This window comes from Lepisosteus oculatus, chromosome 16, assembly GCF_040954835.1.
Source record: "Lepisosteus oculatus isolate fLepOcu1 chromosome 16, fLepOcu1.hap2, whole genome shotgun sequence".
NCBI lineage: Eukaryota > Metazoa > Chordata > Actinopteri > Semionotiformes > Lepisosteidae > Lepisosteus > Lepisosteus oculatus.
In genome coordinates, this window is record NC_090711.1 from 11,805,824 (window position 1) to 11,825,979 (window position 20,156).

At 38.1% G+C, this 20,156-nt stretch overlaps 1 protein-coding gene across 1 annotated transcript in view; it reads left to right on the forward strand.

Moving 5' to 3' along the window:
- LOC102698507 (probable phospholipid-transporting ATPase IIA) overlaps positions 1–14,312 on the forward strand; it is an 82,970-nt gene extending 68,658 nt beyond the window's left edge. The window contains exons 25-28 of the mRNA XM_006639421.3: positions 269–377; positions 1,425–1,482; positions 5,551–5,754; positions 10,161–14,312. Coding sequence (XP_006639484.2) covers positions 269–377; positions 1,425–1,482; positions 5,551–5,754; positions 10,161–10,297 — 508 coding nt within the window. The 3' untranslated portion in view covers positions 10,298–14,312. The remainder of the gene's footprint in view (positions 1–268; positions 378–1,424; positions 1,483–5,550; positions 5,755–10,160) is intronic.
- Positions 14,313–20,156: the final 5,844 nt, after the last annotated feature.

Consider the following 20,156-nt stretch of genomic DNA (forward strand, 5'->3'; position numbering starts at 1 on the left):
CACTGTAGGCAAAGAGCCCGTTTATTTAATTTACTACAGAGCTCTCAGTATGCCTACAGCAGAACACAAGAATAAAAACTTTGAAAACCATAAGACAAGACCTTTTCAGACTCCTGTTTAAAAAGTTAAGAAATGGGCCTAAATTTCCTTAGATTAAATGAACATAGTTTTTAGAAAAACTGATTGTTGAAGTAAAGCTTTCATGCCACAATGAGTTCATAGGTGTGTGATCTTGATCCATTGCATTCTGTTCATTCCTGTTTTCCAGTTACTCCACTCTGTACACAATGTTCCCTGTATTTTCTCTGGTTCTGGACAAGGATGTCAAGTCAGAAGTGGCGATGTTGTATCCCGAACTGTACAAGGATCTCTTGAAGGTATGTTCACGTTCTCAACCTGTGATGATAAATGATATACATCTAAGTAAATGATTAATTCAGTTACATTCTGGAAAGTTCTGATGCAGGGAGATAATTGGAATTATGAGCATTTTGGGGACCAACATTGCTCTAAATCAGGGGTCAACAACTTTGACCTTTCTGATTCACTTTGTCATATATCTTTGTTCTGGCTGATCCCTCACTATGTACCTGATTTCTATCAACAGAGTCAGTTATGCAATAAAAAGGCCAACTAAACAATTAACATTCTGGTTGGATCAAAGTCCTGTAACGGCATGGACTGGAGACTGCCGGTTCCTTCACTAAATGTTCTGGTGTTGCAGTTTAGCTTACTTTTTCAACCCATCTCCAAGAAGTGACAATTCTGCTGTTTGAAGCTCCTGTTATATCAGTAAGAAATGGACAGTGATAAGCAAGCAAGCTCATTGTCTTTCACTAACTGCCAAATTAACAAAGATAATGCCTCCTTATCCTATATAATTGCACTTATTGGACACCTCCTGCTAGTTAATTTGTTAGCTGGAGCAGGTTAGGACCAGAGAAAAAAATATCTTTGTTCATTTTCCATCTATTACTGGGTAATGAAAAAAATGACTAGTTCAAATAATGAAAATACTTTTTTTTACATAAAGGAGATTTTCTTTTGTTTTTTACTTTTAAACAGTTCACGGAGGAGTATAAGCTGTCATTTGGTGTAAAATCAGTTTTAGCCTTAGTTCAGTGGTGGCAAACAAGTCTGCTCTAGGCTTGAGCACTCAGAATTCCAGCAGCAGTAGCTAAATGTTACCTTAAGCTCATATATTTGGCTGACTTAAATAAAAGTGCTTGGTAGTAGTGAAAACAGAACACCCTTTATCTCTCCCAAACTACATTTGGAGACCTGGGCTGTAGACCTTCATTATTATGCAGGAGGTGGTTTCTTCTCACAGACTACAGAGCGATTAAAGATTGCAGAATACCTTATTCTACTCATACTTTTTCATAGTGGTGATTCATGTGTTGCTTTGCTTGTATCTTTTCCAGGGCCGGCCACTGTCTTTCAAGACATTTTTAATATGGGTTTTAATAAGTATCTATCAAGGTAAGTCTATTACGTAGTCTTTTAGTCTTACGTTTGACTGAATTTTTGGTATTATAAAATATTTATGATGAATTGTGTAATAAACATTTTATTACAAATACGGTTTTAAAGTCTAACCTGAAGGCTCACTTAAATTAATATTATTTGCTATTCTTTGATTAATGTTAAAGCTTTTATATAACTGTTTTTTTTTTCATTCCACTTGTTGGAAATCCTACTGTGCTACGAATCACGTAACTTGGGTTCAAGTTCTGTGTTAACCTTGTGGGAGGTTACATAGCCTGTGATGACAGTGTGAAAGTAAGGTCTAAGCACAGCTTGTCTTTGGGTGATGAAAGGAAAGGTAGGCCACTGCTTGAAAAAGAAAAACAGACGCAGTCTGAGCTCGCCAAGAAATATACTTCACAGCTTCCGTTCTCATGCATCAATAAGGAAAGAAATGAAATTTAAACACACGTCGTAGTTTGTCCAGCAACAACACAGAAGTGTACTGGCTGAGAATCTCTTGCATCTACATTGATACAGTTAAAAACAAAGTAACCACTTCCTGCACACACTGTGCAAATTAACATGCAGTGCTTGCATGATCCCAAGGAAAGGTTTTTTTAAGAACAATATAGCAATAGAACATTATTACATTATTATATATGTAACAATTGGGTTTTAGGATTTTAATAATTAGGATATTGTGACAAAACTGCATGACAAAGAATAACAGACCTGAAGTTTCCAGGTTTGGACTATATATGTTTGTACTGAAGTCAATATAAACTGGAACTGGCATAAAGGATGATTTTGTCATCTTGTCTGTTGCTTTTTCTGTTCCTCTGGCAGGGATCAAGAGGTAAGAGGGGCTAGACATCAAAATTGTATTGTAGAAAATGGTCAGGATTTTAACCTTGGAAACAGTTAAATGCAGTTATGTTACTTAAGTAACTTAAGCAATATGTGGGGAAGAATTACATTTCATTTTAAGGGCTTCTTGCTGCTTGTTGACCGCAGTATATTAGACTCAATTTGTTTGATTCTAAGAGCAGGTAAATATTTCTTATTTTATTTTATGGACTTGGTATTTGAAGCTAGTGTCGGTAAGAAACAAGACGTAATAAACAATCAAGACCAATATCTTTCCCCAATGGACACATTTAGAGAACAGGTACTGCTGTTACACAGTGGTCTTGTAGCCTTTTTGTTCCCATTTTCTGAACACCAATAACTTCCTACATTTTCTGTTTGGTTTTAATTAATCTGCGCTCCTTTAATGCAAACGTGTAGTAAAGTCTGGCAGTTGGCTCTGATAATTCAACATATGTTATGTATAAAGTATGTATCACTCATGAATATTAAAAAGTCGTGTTCTCTACAAAAAGGAGCTTAAATGTATTTTAATAAGTTACAATGTGCTCCAATGAACGAAAGTGTTTGCTCCTTCGATTTTGCTCCTGATTTAGGGGTAATTTAGGGCACCATGTCTACTCCAGGCTTAAGCTGTATTGAAAAGAGTGTGCATTATTCCTGCAGGAGTCTAATGTGTTAAAGACAACGCAGCTCAATCCACCATGTAGAAAAGTAATGTAGTTTGCAGTGCATACAGCACAAAGTGCTTCATCATAAAGCAATGGAGTCATCTGCTGCATGAAATCTTATGACATTTGTTCTCAAATGGAAGAAGCACACACCTTTTCTTTCGCATTTAAATTGAAGCACACAATTTGTAAGTACGTAGTGCACATTATTTGCAGCTCTTAGACGGAGGCCACATTAACTGATCTACTTTTAAGATTATGAATTATTTTACTCCTGGTCGTCTTCATTGGGGTCCTGTGATGTCCGTTTATCAGGAAGCGCAATTGCTATCTGACTGATAATACATGTGCCTGCAAGGATGTGTGTTTTGAAAAGCTTTCCATTTGTTTCTTGCACTACAGGCCCAACACAGAAACCTCCCCTCGTTAAAAAATGAAAATGCTTTGCTCTCGCACTGAATGAGGACTCAGCAGCTAGTGTGTGGGTGTGTGAGAAGGGGAAAGGGATGTGTTAATCACCTTGAGTGCTGTCCTGGTAAATGGAAATTGACTGAAAACCAGTTCTGCAGTTATAACAACCTCCCCTGCCCCCCACCTATGCACTGAGACATCAGAAGACTCTGGCGAAGACTCTGCCTCTACTGTGGCTCTCCCACACACTTGTTATTCTTTTTTTTGTAATTATCAGCAGTTTTTCTGAGACTGGTTCAAAAGTTGTTGTTCTCAAAAGAACCAAACTGTTTTTTTTTTTTACAGTCATCCTTCAAAACAGGCTGTTTGTCCTTGGAGGTGTACCCAGTGCTATTCTAAATTATACCCCGAAATTTACTCAAGCTGCAAATGTACAGTACCACACCCTTCACCCTCCCCACCAGCCACCCCCTCACAGTTTCCTTTCGTTCCTAATTCTGTGTTAAGAAAGCTCGTTTTTCTGGATTTGTTTCTATTACAGGTGGACTCAAGCAAGGCTGTAAATTGGATTTGTTTCATATTGGACCTGAAAAAGTATTTAGCAGCTCTTGTGTTCAGCTGCCTCAGTTATCTTCGTTAATTTTGTGGTTGAAAAGCATGAAAATGATTGCTTTTTAAAACTAGTGGAGAGAATGCGAAGTAATGCTTTGAAACTAACTACAGTAGCAAGATGACTTGCAGAAGGTCAAGTTGGTGACAAACCGTTTAGAGTCACATGTCAAGAACTGTGAACAGGAAAAGTCGCTGACTAATGATGCTCAGACCTTGCAGACAGAAATTAGATTAGATTCTTTCCTTTAACTGTTTTATTCTCTGTCATGTCACTAGCTGACCGTAACCAGGATTCCCCAGGCTGTTTTGGCAGAGCCCAAATGGGAGGGTAGGGCAGGGATTAGTCATCCAGGTTTTCAGAGAACAGACAATCGTGTTACTTGCCAGGCTTGCAGTGATGTCAGTGAGAGACATGCTGCTCTCCTGTCAGGTGCAGTGGAGCTTGTAGTCTGTCAAAAGCTCAGTGGTTGAGTAGCTGTAGAATTAATTCAGGGTTGCGGGGGAGTCTGAGCCTATCTCGGCAAGAATAGAGGATAGACACTGGACAGGATGCCAAGCCATCGAGGGGCACACATAGACACAGAAACGCACACTTTCACACCAAGGGCATTTTACTCAGAAGTTAATTAATGTACCAGTGTATCTTTGGACTGTGGGAGGAAACCCACACAAACATGGGGAGAACAGGGTTGGAACATGTAAAAAATTTGTTTCCTGAAGATTTAGTTCTAAAAATATATTTTCCATTCATTATCTCTCCCTTCTTACCCCTTTTTTTTTTTAACTCACCAAAGTAGTAGTATAGTACATAGTAGTGCTGCTATGACCCTCTTACATACCATTATGGGGGAGGATGAGGGTTGTACCACCTGTCCACTGGCATGTGCATGTGTCCCAACCATCCAGAACTTGTCATGCTGTGCAACTTCAACACCCCCGCAGGAGAAGTGGGAGAGCCCTCACTGGCAACCATTGTACAGCAATCAAGGATTGTCCTTTGCTGCCTCAAGCCATGAAGTGATGCCACACTTGAACAGTTGTGTACCACTGCTTGGGGAATTCCAGCTGAAGTTGCCTAGTGTTACAGATCATTTTTTGAGAGATATACATATTACTGCCTTTTCTGTATCATCGCGATCAGTCAGTCTTGAAATCATGTAAAGATTGTCTGTAGCTGAAGTACAAACGCGAGATTAGAAGAATCATGAAAATCCATTAACATCACAGAAACGCATCAGCTTTCTATTTACTTTTTTGATGGATTCCACTGTGGAAGGAAGGTTTGGGAAAGTATGGAATATTTCAGCAAAGTGTGACTTGCTCTTCCTCAGATTCTCTGGGTTCTTACTGGATCATCGCCTGGGGAGATATCCTTGTGTGGGAACATGACTTTAGAGTCCCAGAAAGCAGGGCTATGGGGGACAATCATTTGATTGTCTTGTGGCTGTGTTATTGGGATCTTGGCTTGAGATCAACACCTGTGTTCTTCCTCTGTGTGTGTGTGTCTCGATTCCCCCAGGGAGCATCATCATGTATGGCGCGCTGCTGCTGTTTGAGTCAGAGTTCGTGCACATTGTGGCCATCTCCTTCACTTCGCTGATCCTCACTGAGTTGCTCATGGTGGCCCTCACCATCCAGACCTGGCACTGGCTGATGATCGTAGCCGAGCTGCTCAGCCTGGCCTGCTACATCGCCTCCCTCGTCTTCCTGCATGAGTTCATTGGTAAGTTTCCCAGCTCTCCAGCAGCCCTGAGAAGACTGCATTGCGTTTCGTCTTTATCTGGGGATCTCCTGTGCTTCTGGACGCATTTTCTAGTTGAGCTGCTACCAATGCAGATGTGTGTTTATGCCTTTGTTATACAGCTCTTGCATCACACATTCCCATTTAAAGCGAATGATCCACTGTTTTTTTATGCAGATAATCTGATTGCCTGCTTTACCTTATTGATGTGGCAGTATTGCTAAGGCATAGAAGTAAAGCTCATTGGTGTAACATTATATTTTATATAGGAAAGTGGAGTAGCTTTCTTCTGAACTAAATGAGATAGTTTAGGTTTAACATAGTTGTTAACACTAGTCAATCCTAGTGGGTAGTTAAAATGTTCTTTTAAATTAAAAAAAAGGATGTGGCATATCAGTACAAATATCTGGAGCCTAATATGAGTTTGTGGCATTTTTACAGTGAAACAGACCACTGTCTGCTGGGATAAGAATTTTTTTAAATTGAATTCAGAGAATTGCGCTTGTACAGTCTAACTGTAAAGACTTGTGTTGAAGAAATTGGTAGTCTTCCAGTGGAAGATTAACAACTGAAAAAATAAGAGAAAATGGCAAATGGGCATATAGGCACTATATTTCTCACTTGACTGTGTCAAGTTTTAAGATTTAGAGTTTGAAATAAAACTTCTGTGCATGGTAATTCCTGAACTCTTCTGAAAGAGTTTTTTTTTTTCCACAGATAGTTCACTCCATAATGAAACTCAATCATATGGACCAATATTTATTACACTCCAGCGTATTTATGTCTGGATCGAGAAATTGAGTTGGAGAGGAGAAATTGAGGCTTGCCTTTTAATATGACGAACATTAGCAAATATTAGCACTTATTTATTTGATTTATGATCCTGTTGTCCTGCATTTTTATCATGTAACTCATCAGAAGGGAAGTATTTAAGGTCCATTCTCTTAAATCTGTGAATGCTTTAAATGCCTGTAGTGTTCGTTTGTCCCCTGTGTTGTTGGATTGAACTGTAATTTGGAGGTCTGACGTTGAATAGAATATTAAAGGGGAAATTCCTCAGTGTGATCTTAATTTCCTGCCTTGTAGATCTAATATTGCCAAGGCCATTGTGTTTATCAGAGAAGCAAAAAGCACCTCTCGAGAATTATAATAAAAAAGGTCAACATACTAATTATAATTTTTTCTTTTTTTTTCTTGAGTTTCTTGAATTTGGTGATTTCTGTGACTCAAACTGTCACACTGCATTCTCTTTCATTAAAAAACTCTTTTTAAAAAGTGTTTTTTTATTTTTTTTTATATTTCTTAATAATACAATACTTACAGTATTTTTGATTTCTTTTCCCTTTATTTCCCTACAAATGTTATTAACTATATATAGGTGCCGGACCCTACTTTGGCCGGATCCAGTAAATACTTTTGTGTATTTTAATAATCCTTGTTTTCTTCCAGTGTGTTTTAGCTTTATGTTTCAACACTGAACAGATGATTTGCTTGAAAGATTTGCTTGTGATAAATCAAGGTCTGTTACACACCCCTGTGAGTCAGCCCCTCTTAATTCTGTTTCACTGCTGTTTTGCCCCAACGCTTAATCAAATTTTCTTTGGATTAAAATCAAAATCTTTCAGTGCACATGAGTCCAGCCCAGTCGATAAAGCTTGAAAACTTTAGTTTTCTTTTTACTACATAAAGAGGTTTAATTTCAAGGTGACAGTGGTGATGAGGATGATCCCAATCCGGAAACTCTTTAAGTGAAAAAGTCTGAAATGCCACCAGCATAAAGAAAATGGCCTTCAGATTGAATAGGCTTCCCATGAGTACAGTCTAGTCTCCAATATAAACCACATTCTATATTCGAGATGGAATGCAAGTATACATTTGCAAAACTGCTGTTAAGCACAATGGGGAATGTAGTATGTTTTTGTTTGTTTTTAGAATCTTTACAATCTGCTTTCTATTTTTTAATCGTATGCTACTGGAAGAGTCTTGATTGAGTGACTTTGTTGAATGCTGTTTTGTATTATGGTATTGTACTGTGGTTGTATTGTGTAATTGTTGAACAGGTTATGTTTATGAGCGCTTGATGTGCAAAGGGAATTCCCTTAGGGTAAATAAAGGTTAATTCATTCAATTCCACATTGAGTGACCAAGGCAGCATTCTATAACCTTTTGAGTGTGGAATGCCAAAGGTCAGCCTGTCTCTCAAATCCAGATCGACTGCAGATGTGTTCTTTTAGATTGCTCTACGAGTGAGTTTTTGCAGATCCCATCCGCAATGTCATACTTTAGATGGGGGACGAACCATTGATATTTAATTATTGATTAGGATTAAGTAATGTAGCCCTTATTGATGTGTTACTAATGCAGTTAATGAATTAGGGGACGCTCAGTTCCTTTTGATGGATTTAAAATCCTGTGATACACAATGGGGGCATGCCTTTAATATGAGGTTTCAGCGTTAAAGCAAGAGCAGTACTCAGCATCACCTTTGTAACCACATCTAGCACAAAGGGAGAAACACATGAATTCAGTTTAAAAATAAGAGTATCAAGAAGAAAATACTTTCCTGCTGATTGAAGTACAGTATTTCTCTGTGCAGGAGTGTACCAGCACAAAAGCTTTGGGAAAGAGTTTACAGTGGGGCTAGAAACTGGACCGTTTTGGTACCAACACATTATCATTGTAAATCTGCACAACCTGTCGTCCAAAATTTGAGAATAAACCCTGGCGACAAGCAAGTGCTCAAAAAGAAAGACTGTTTGGCAAACCACGCACTCCAGGCATCAGATGATTTTAGAATTAATTATCTTTAAAAACTGAGCTCCAAAATAATATAAACTAAATACACACGGGATGATCATACTATTAAGGAAATAAAGTTACTGTTACTTTAAGAAGCCCTGTAGTTAACCATGCTGTCCATGAAGGATGTAGTCTAATTTTTTTTCTATGAATAATACATTTTATACGCAATTTTCAATGAAAGCCCAGTGAATCCTAGACATCATTATTCATACTTGCATTAAGCAATAGCTAAGGGGGGTATTTATCATTTTTTCTTTTTAAAATTTTGACTTCATTGTTGCTCACCGGTCAAGCTTGTGGTTAAAAAATATTGTAAAATGTTGACCCTGTTTCAAAAAGATGGTAACCACCAGCTTTACAGAATTTCACGATAAACTCCGTAACTACTCAAGCATTCTACAGATTGCGATACAATTTGACATTTTCATTGTTTTTGTAAACCATCACTAGATTATTAGTCCATTTTCATTTAATTTGCTTTCCCTGGGTTTCTTTTCTATTTTTGAGTTCAGTTGTGGCCAATGTTCTTTCAAAAGCTGCCTTTTCTTATTGGCTTCTGTAGTGTGATTTGTCTGTGGCACGTTTTTCCTGCTATGAAAAAAAACAAACAAGACACATGTTGTCTGAACTTGATCTTTGTCAGGAGCGTGTGTCACACATTTGGTGAATCAGGTCTGACCTTTAAGCTCACAAATGTTCTGTGTGTCCTTTCATCAAAGGGGAGCTGTTTGAAATGTCGCTAACAGTTAAGCAAAGATCATTCATGCCTTATAATATCAACCTTTGAAAATTGATTTAGTCAAGATTTGATGTGCACCAAAATACAGGCCCATGGTGCTGATTTGATTTCTAATGGAATTTATCACAGATAATGGATCATTTAACCTCCTCTTTTCCTCTGCTAAAGTGAACACGAGTCATTTATCATTATTTAAGAAAAGCATAATAATAATAATAAACTTTATTTTATATAGCGCCTTTAAAGGTGGCTTCTCAAAGCGCTTAGATAGATGGTTCAGGAAGTTTTGTGACTGACTTACTTATGCACACCGATAACTAATCATTTGAAACAGATCTTCTTTATTTTTTAATTTCATTCGATATGAAACTAAGTCAAAACTAAAAACGCATCTGGCCACGTCTTGGAATTGAATTTGGAATCGGTGTCTTCTTGGGATATGGAATCCTGCCCAGGCAGCTTTTTCCCAGATGGAGGAGCAGGAGGAACTGAGAGGAGGTTGATCCAAGATTCCTCCTCTATAAAGATGAACGAGGGCCAGGCTTTTGTGAAGTCCTGTGTCTTTTGTCATTTGCAGCGATGTCCTCCTTTTCCTTTACCCTGTAATGTGGGGCACATTAAATTCACCCATTAAACTGGAACATCTATAATCTGCCTAGTAGTGCTGTTGTCTAGGATTCGTTTTGGTTGTACATATAACAAAATGAGCTTAATATCTGTTAGCAGAGATCTTAATTGTAAGAAGTAAGTCTGTGGCTGTATACTTTCTATTCAGCTTTTGACTTTTTTTTAATTTTTATTCTGAAGAGCCGTGATGAGCATTTGTGGTCTTTGTCTCTTGCCACAGATGTCTACTTCATTGCCACCTTATCGTTTGTGTGGAAGGTGACGGTCATCACGCTGGTGAGCTGCCTGCCTCTCTACATTCTCAAATACCTGAGGAGACGATTCTCCCCACCCAGCTACTCCAAGCTCACCTCTTAACGCTGTTCGAGTTCAGGTTCTGCCCGGTGCTGAAGACGCTTGCCTTGAGGAATCCTTGGAGAAAGTTCAACTGAGGCCATGCTTTGGTGTCTACCGATGCGCCTTGGTGGTTTTCTTTTGCAAATGTCGGCTCATTTGGGAACAGGGAACTTTGGAGGACAGGTGAAAAATGTAGAGGTGAACTTTAAACTTATATGGGATACATGTGTTTCAGATGTGATTTGTGCCATCTTGATAGCCTGGTACTGACACTTTGGGCTCCTGTGTTTGAAGACTCCACTCGAGTGAGGTGTAAGGTCTATGACTTCTTCACACGGTGATGACATGAGAAAGGTTCCTTTTCTCTCTGAAGCTATTCAAACCCTCACACTCAACATAGCCTTTTCAGTTATGTTTTACCAGGAATAAACTTTTTTAAAAGCAAGGCACAACCCCAAAAAAAGATTGTTATGTTTGTGGGCTGATAAAGCTCTCAACAAATAAACCTTTTCAACTTACTTTTTCCTTGGTTTATTATCTGTCCCGTATGAATTTGACAAATGTACGTTTTAATGATGAAAGGAATAAGGAGGCTTGATAAAAAGTTATTTTTTTCTTGTTGTGGTGTTGATTTTGCAAACTTTCAGTTGGAAACCTGAGTTGAAGGTACTCTGTCTTGAAAATCAGTTAGGCTTTTGAAGCTGTGGAACTTTTTCTTTTTAAAAACAGTTATTTAAAATAGGGAAAAAACAGTGAACAAAACATTTTAGTCAGTCTCTTAATTCCTTGAAGGAGATGCTAAGAAAGGTAGATTTGAGTGGTTTCTATAAATTTAATTCTCTGTCATTGCACAGGAAGAAGTCATATGCATTACATCATTTCCTTTGTGGTGATCATTTATACTTTTTCATTTTTGCACAGAATGTTGAATTCAAGATGGTGTACTGTATGTAAATTCCTGCCAATTATCCATGCATTAAAGGATTTGCATTGTATTTATCACATTGAAGATGATCCAGATAGATATTGAATAATATATTAATGTACTTAAAGTTTTGTGAGACAATATATCAAATATATCAAACTTTTTTTATTTTCCCAACAAAAACCTCTGCATTCACTTACAAGGACATAAGCTCTTGTCAATTAATTATTAAACACAGCAGATACCTGGAAACAAACATCTGAAAAACCTTTTAGCTTTTAAAATCAAATCTTACAATGGTGCAACAGTGAGAAACCATGAATAGCTTCAGAAAAGTGAATTAATTGCTTTTCTTTTCAGCAATCTTGCTGACGTGCATCCTGTGCTATCTTTCCTTGAGGGTGTATGCAAGCTTTTGTTTTTGCAACAAAAATAACCAGAAAGCTCACAGAAAGTGTTCTGCAAGCTTATGACGACAGTGTCCCAAAAAGGGAATGCAATGCAGGAGAAAGTGCAACACTGAAAGTGGACTTCATTGTGAAACTAATATAAGTAAACCTCAGACTTAAGTAGAATATAGTGAATTACTGGCAATAAATTTATGACCCTAGGCAACTGGCTTTGCAAGGCCTGATCCTGTCAGGGGGAACCCTTTTCCAGGATTGTAATGGGTTTTGGCTGCAAGCCTCGGTCATAAACAGCGCTGAACAAAAGCTTCGGGTTTTCTGCTGTGCTGTGGGTTGTAATTGCCTCGTCATTCCGCCTTACTTTGCAAATGGATAACATATGGAGTGCCACTGAAGATGAAGATGTGGAATATCTTGCGTTAGAGTGAGAGGGGTGTCTTTCAAATTCATTGTAAAGCGGCTGGCTAAACTGTGAGCCTGCCAGGGATTTCAAAGTGAATGACCATTTTTCTTTTAAGAGGGACAGTGGCCTGTGCCATTTAAGCCAGCTTGGATGGTCCTCAACAAGACCGTCTCCAGTCTATCCGAGATGTGCAGCCACCTCGTCCAAATATCTGCTCCAGCCCCTGCAATAGAATGGCCTGGTCTGTTTCTCTTCTTATTCTGTTTTATTTTATCCCTATTTTTTAAACTAACTTTATGATGATGTCAGGGCCATTCTCAAATCCGTGAATAGCATCAATTAAACGGACCTCTTTGGAGGACATGAGCAAACCATGGGAGAATGCAATGCTTTCTGTCTCAAAAGATTGTTTTCGATTTGAAATTGAAATGCTTTTTGACCATTATGGGCGTTCCTTGTCTTATTGGGTTGCCAAGTAATTTAAATATTAAATATTAAATTGTCATTTAACGGTGATCAAAACCCTAAGAAAGCATAGGTTTTGAAATATGCAAGTTTACAGTGTTGTGTCCAAAAAAGCACATTTGTTAAAAGGCTCAGTATCGGTAGTGTGTATCAATAAGGAAAGAGGAAGGTCTAACAGAACCAACAAAGATAATTTAAAAGGTGTTCTGCAGGCAGTTAAGATGACATATTGTAGCTCTGTTTAGTTTAAATGCAGTGGTTGATTTTGTTGATATGTATAGTTTATATATTAAATATAACTTCTTATTGTTTACGCTTCATTTTTAGATAAAACATTATTCCTTCTCACACCATTGGTTATTTATTTTTATGGTGTTATCTCCTAAAGGACTGAAAAAAAGCACTTTTAGAATTTCCAAATGAAACTTGAAACATTCTGACTAGACAGCGATTTTGCTAAAATCAAAAAAGCTCAGTACACTGCATGGGAGAATATCAAATATTCCACTGGGCATTTAGTGCAACATCAGGTGTTGGCGTACAAGACTTGCTCTTACAAAGGGTAACTTTAGTATACACAGCGTTCACTTTTCCCCACATTGTTTTTGCTCAGAGAAAACCCCTATTTTGAATACAGTTTTAATAAAACTGTACTTCATGCGACCTGTGGCTGCAATGGTCCGATTATGACTATTGCAGTTTTGGGGTGTTTTTTGCATGGTGATGCTAAGGGTGATCTTGAATTCCTTTCCTTCTAGAGGGCCTGGGGACAGATGGTATTGTTCATAGCAAAACTGTTGTCCTTGATCCAGATGTGCTTCATGCAGCTGTTTTGGAGCCTTTGTCCGTGCCTTGTGGCTCCTTGTGATGTGCATGTTAGCCATACTGCAGTAGTGCATGATTCAGTAGATGTGGCATGTGGGAGGTTGTAACTGCAATTATTCTGTTTATGGTTATGATAATGCCCCCACCCCCAGCTACTAGTACTTTTCAGCCAAAAGAAACAAGGAATGGTAACTTCATAATCACCTTTCATCTCTTAGGGGCGGTAGATTGAATCATCACTTTGTGTGCTGTTCTCTAGAAGTTTCTGCACCCAGAGACTCACATTTGCCAAAATGGTAATAGGTCTGACAGATTTATTTAGGTGGGAAAATGAATATTTGACGGTTATTTGCTCCTTTCCTTTGGAGGAAAGCAGATCTGTTCGTGAATGAATATTGTTCTCAGCGTATTGTATCTAAGCTTTTAAAAATGTACACCTAAAAGTTGCTCTTGTCCATACCGTGGGCACTTTCTGTGAACTTTACACTAAGGGATGATGTAAATAACCGAACAAAAAGGAAAAATGTGTATGCACTTTTTGTGAATAGTAGAATACTGTACGTTTCAAGACAAAATGTTTATTGCTCTCAAAGTTTGATGAGATCTCCTCTAAAGTTGAACTTAAGTGTCTCTGAGCCACCTTCTTATTTTTTTAGAACATTTTTTTTTCAAAACCAGAGAGTCTTCACTTGGCAAGTGGGGGGTTGTATTTTGTTTTTGAAAGGACGTCTTCTTGTCTCTCTGTTCCTGTTCTTAGTGTGGACACAGGCTTTCAAGATCTAGGTTGTGCCAATGTTTCAATGTAAACCTTGTGTCTGAATGAAATATGTTCTCTGTGTTGTTGTTTTTTTAATACTATTAAGGTGGAGTGAACTGCTCAGATGTAAATACTATTTGGCCTTTATTTATTATTGTTGTGTTGTTGTTAATTGCATAAAAAAGACAGATAAAAAAGTGATTGTATTAATGAGTAATGGTAATAAATTAATTTGACGTTTTTCTTGTATTTTACCCTGCATCATAGATTCATTTTAAATGTTTGAATATTTCTCCCCATGTCTTAAGAGTGTGGATGGCCAGTTAACCTACCAGTATGTCTTTGGACTGTGGGAAGAAACTGGACCCTTATGATTATGAAAACACTAAGACTTACACCAGCCCTTTTAGTCATTATACTACACTTTCACCCAGACTGATGTTAAAAGCGTCATTGCTCACCAAGTGAACTTTTGTTTCTTTTATCCCGTTTGACGCCAGCTAGTTTCCAAGAGGAAGTTACCTGTGAACGTATCAGTCTTATGTCTCACTGGACCTAATTCCTTCAATCTCTTTTTGCAAAGTGTAAAAAATGTCTGTTTGTACATAAGGTTGCTGTGTTCCTGTTGATTTCATAGGGCTCTTTCAGTCATCTCCTGATTTTCCTGGAGAACACAGGTGACTTGACTTCTATTGCAATTCCGTTGTCAGATTTCCTTTCATGTATGTTAACCAAATTGCTGTCACTCAAGGCTAAAGCAGGTGAGATGGATTGTTTGACCAGCAGGTGGAGCTAGGGCACTGATGTCCATTGAACTATGCACATCTTTCAGTTTGGGCTGCTAGAAAATATTTTTCTTTCACAGGTAAGTAAGTGTAAAATAAGAGTTATTTATTACATGTATCAAATATTTTTCTTATTTATCTTTTTCCCAAAATATTTAAAGATGTTTCAGTGAGCATAAAACCAAAATATTTTGGGTCACTTCACACAGGTTTGTTCCGTCAGATTTTGCCTTTGATAAATGCTTTATATCCTGTGCTCTCTTTTATAGATTAGAGTGTACGACTCGAATTATTGGTGTATTTATACTAACATATTTTTTTCTCATTTTCATTCATTCCATGTCTGTCATTAACTTACCAGACGACAAGTAACTGAAGAAACTGAACTGTCCCTTTCCACAGTGACAGAACCAAAATTAACGAACACAGCAGCCTCAATACGGGGCAGTTTCCACAGCCCAGAACTAACAGCTGAGTCAGAATGATTTCCTTAAAAAAGTGCATTAGCTTAACTTTCATAGAGGGAATAACTGTTTGCTGATGTTGGTTGTTTTAGTCCCTTTAAGGCAAAACAATGCTGAGAGCTGGAAGATGTTTTGTTTCTGGATACAAAAGAACTTCTGTTCTTGCAATAACAGCTGTATTAATGCAAAGTCTTGACAGTTTTTTGTTTGTGTGGCACAACACCATGTACACACAAACACAGCTGTATTTGGTGGTCTGGAGTTCTGCCTCCTTCCTAAAGCCATAATACAGAAGGCTGGTTTGTTTCTCCAGAAGTTTTTAATGTGCTACAATCTCTCCTAACAAAACACTAATCAAGTGCTCCCAATTCTGTCAGTTCACTCTGGACTATGTCTGGAGGGCTTTGCCCAGAATAGAAAGGTTCTCTTATTTGTAACCTTTCTATCCATTATGATCATTTGACCACTGGGCATTTAATGATAAAAATCCGATATCTTCAGCAATATGGTTCTGAAGTTTGTTCCAGACTCCCACAATCCAACAATGAGTCTACTGTTTCCTGTCCTGAATATCAGGATACTGAACCCCTGAGTCAGGTCCCCATGTAGTCATCTGTATTCTGGGCTAAAATGTCTCAGTGGAATTTCTGCTCACAAGTTATACTTGGGCATCCTAGAACCTTAGGTACTATGGGCTGTTTTGCTCTTAATTTTTTTTCTTGTAACCACTTTACTTTTTAGTAGTGCTTGCACTTTTTTAATTTGGTCCGGCTGAAAACCTGTCAGGATGCTGCGTGAGGCCCAGATACATATTTTTGCTTTGTTAAAATCTAAACTGCATTTGTTACGGTTTAGTTGGATTACTGTCTGATGGTGCAACAGCGTGACCGATTGGTTTCTTTCGTCTCCAGGACCTGTTTGCTCAGACCCCCTTTTTTTGTAGCAGCACCAATTCTTTTTTGCAAGGTCTGATATTCTGTTTTCCACTTTCAAGATTTGTTGAAAAATGTCCTGCTTGATGTGGTGAAAGGGAGCGACCAACAAAGAGCTTGGAACACAAAGAAGTGCTACCGCAAGGCAACGGCGCGTCTGTTTTTGAGTTGGGTTTAGCCATTAGCACAATAAACTTCTATCTCTTTTATCTTTATCTTTTTTTTTTGGGGTGGCTGTCTTTGTAGTGCTCGAAACATCCTTATGCACATCAACAGCACAAAACAGTTTTATATTGCATAAGAAGGAACCCCTGTTGCACAAGGTATGATTGATTCATTTGCAGTAAAAACATTTAACACTGCACAAACGTTAGAAAACATCCATCCATTTTCTAGCTGCTTCTTACAGTTCAGGATGGAAGGGAGCCAAAGCCTGTTCTGGCAAGCAGTGGGTACAAGGCAGGCTACACCCTGGACCGGACGCCAGTCCATTGCAGGGCACAAACAGAGCCACAGCCTTGCACACACTTGCACAAGGGCCAATTTTCCCAGAATCCAATTAACCTACCTGTATGTTGTGGGACTTTGGGAGGAAATTGAAGCTCTAGCAGAAAACGCACAAGGACACAGGGAAAACACATGAACTCCACAAAGACAGCACCTCAGAAATCCACAGAGTTGCAAGGCAGCAATGCTAACCCCCTGTACTACTGTGCTGCCCTGGAGTGAACAAACATCAGAAAATCATGACATGACTAACGCTGTACACAGCTGGGAGTCTCACCGATGCCTGCACATTTTAAAATCTTCTCAAGTTAAGTGCCTCAATTAGTCCAATATTAGCTACAGTATAACCCTTTTAAATATTATTCTGCATTACTGTTGCATAAGAAAACATCTCTTTAAGGGTTATCTGATCATGAATCCTCAGCTTTCTGTTGTGCTACAGATACCACTTGCCCTTTAATTCATCACCTTTATCAGCACAGAACAAAAAAGATCTTCTGTGATTAATTAACATTCGTATTTCTTAAATTAACAGAATGTGTATATTGACTGAAGACATTTTTCTTTTTGGTGCCGTGTATTAAGTTGGTATGTTATTTGTTTACTGTCCCTTTAACAAACTAAGCAGACAACACTGAGTTTTTTTTTCAGAGAATCCCCCCAATATTTACCTTGACAATGGAACACAACAGTAAAACTGCAGGTCCTGACTTTTCCTAAGCTGAGCGGTGTGCACCATTTTATTCTGTTTGGAATTAATACCTGGCCTCAATTCAAAAGCACTAACAAACACATCGTGGAGACAAATACTGTACGAGACCTAATGTAAAAACATATTCTTTCCAAGCTCTTGTTGTTATCGCTCCATGGCATGAATACATTGTTAGAAAAATAATCACTTTCCTGAAGCTTGTTGTAATGTAACATGTTGTTAATCTGTCCCATAAAAGCTATAATATCCAAATTAGAATGAGCCCCATAAATCAGTTAAATTCCACTCCTGGGGTTTCAAAGCAATCAGTCTTTTCAGTGGAACTGCATTAATTTGTGTAACAAGTGGAATTATGACCTTATAATGTAACATTTGTCAATAAAGAGAGATGATAATTTTCTTAATCCTCATATTTTGGAAAATTCACATCTGCATGGTAAATGAAAACCATTTATTTTTTCCAGATTTTAGGAAAAAAGAATGTAATTATGCAATATACTTTGTACACCAAAGTATGCCTGTGTCTTGTTGGCACATGCTGTTTGCTTAGAAAGGGCTGGGAAGATAGCAACTTTGCCGTCGGTTTTAGATGTAAAAGTTTAGTTTTAAAGAAGAAAATCACGTCATCTTCTTCCAAGGCTTAAATGTCTTAAAAGCTTTGAGCGAGCTGTGAACGTGCCCATTCATAGGATTAAGATCAATAAGGTGTTTTATTAGATGCAGTGAACACACTAACTTAAAGATCTTTAAGTCAGAGACAACCTGGCAATGAACAAATTGTCCCGTAGACTTTAAATATCACTACAATTGCTAACTTTAGCAATAACCGAGTAGCCCTAAGGTTATGCATTTTGCTGTTCTTTTTTCATATTCAGATGCATGATAAAAGAATTGATCAAGATACAAATGCATGTCTCTGTGACCTTACAGTGCAGGTTGGACTAAATTAGAGACTCCACTCTTGGGACTTCTGACTCCTATAGGTGTTTGAGAGAGCCTTTGTCTTTCTGAGATCTCCAATGATAGTATAGCTCTGTCACTGTTTTTCTTAATGCCATGTAGCCAATTTCAAGTCAGTCTGGCTTTTCAATCACAATCCTTGGATGGGCGTTTATCTGAAATGTTTTGTTACCATACAAACAAGTGTCTCATCAAGGCAGTTTAATATTTATGTATCCCAGCAACGGAATAAAACGCTCAGAAACGATTATATTTTTGTAAAACCAAAAACTTTTCATGTGCACCAAAGTGATAAATTATACTGTCATCGCACATAAAGATGTCTCTATTTGTGCACATGTGGGTGTCCTACACTTGACAGTCTACAGTTAAGAGCAAGTAAAGAATGCAGATTCACAGAGCGCATTCCTTAAAAGTAAAATGGAATTTTCCAACACCTGTATCTTTAGCTCTGGTTTAAAATTAGCTTGCAGTAGTTGGATTGATTACAGCCCATGCTGATTGGAGAACATTTGCAATGAGATGGTGACTTAGGTCAACTGTCGTGTAGTGGCATGTCTTTTTGATTATACAACAGATGGATGTGTTTGGCCTGTTGCAATAGACTTCAGTAACAATAGCAAGTATCTGGAGCAGTGTCAAAAAGGGTGTTATGTATGAAGTAATGTGAACCATAAGAAGGGAACTCTTGCTCGCTGACAAATGGCGCCTGTGCTGTCATCCCTGCTGACAATTCAAGACCCTGCAGGCCTACAATGTTTTTGTGACTGTTTCAGAAACTCTTTTGAACCTTAATGGAGGACAGATTAGTCACCAGAGCATACCATAGTAGTTGTCATAGCTGTTCTAGTAGCATTAACAGCAACAGCAGTAGAAATTGTGATGTATTTGCTTGGCATATAGATAAAGCTGTTCAATATATTATAATATATAACAAAGCATGATCATCTTTTAGATTGAACAATTATTGAACAATATTTAAAACTGGTACTTTGAAATTGCAAGATAAACCTCATCAAAGAAACAATTAAACTGTGGATCAGAGTGCTCTGCTGCTGATAAAAGTCTGTAGGTTACAAGGCAGAGAATACTGGATCTACAGTTGATGACTAAATGGGAGTTAAAAGCAATGGGATGCAGCCACACACGTTACAGTCCTGATCTTTGTTGGGCTCATCTGACCCATGATTGTATTGGGACATCATAATAGCACCTTGAATAACATGTTCATTTCCTTGCATGGCAATGACTGCTCTATGAACTGGCTTCATTACTCTGCTCTCCTCCCAGCTGATAGCTGATGTGTGGTGAGCGTTCTGGCGCATTATGGCTGCCGTCGCATCATCCAGGTGGATGCTGCACATTGGTGGTGGTGGAGAGGAGTCCCCATTACCTGTAAAGCGCTTTGAGTGTAGTGTACAGAAAATCGCTATATAAGTGTAAGCAATTATTATTATTATTATTATGATTATTATAAAAATGCATACTAGAAAGTGAAAGGAAACAAAGAGGCCAGAAACAGTCTTGCCACCCTCCGAATGTGAAAAATGTGTGTTGAGAACAGAGTTCTCCAAGTCTGTTTGTTTGCTATAAACATGTCAAAACACCACAAATGTGCACAATCATAGTCTGTTTGAGATGGGAAATCTGGAAGTTTGCCAACATAATTTCCTGCTGTGTGAACCCAAAGGCGCAATAGTGGGGTGAAACAGGCTGTAGTGATTATTCGATTTCTAGT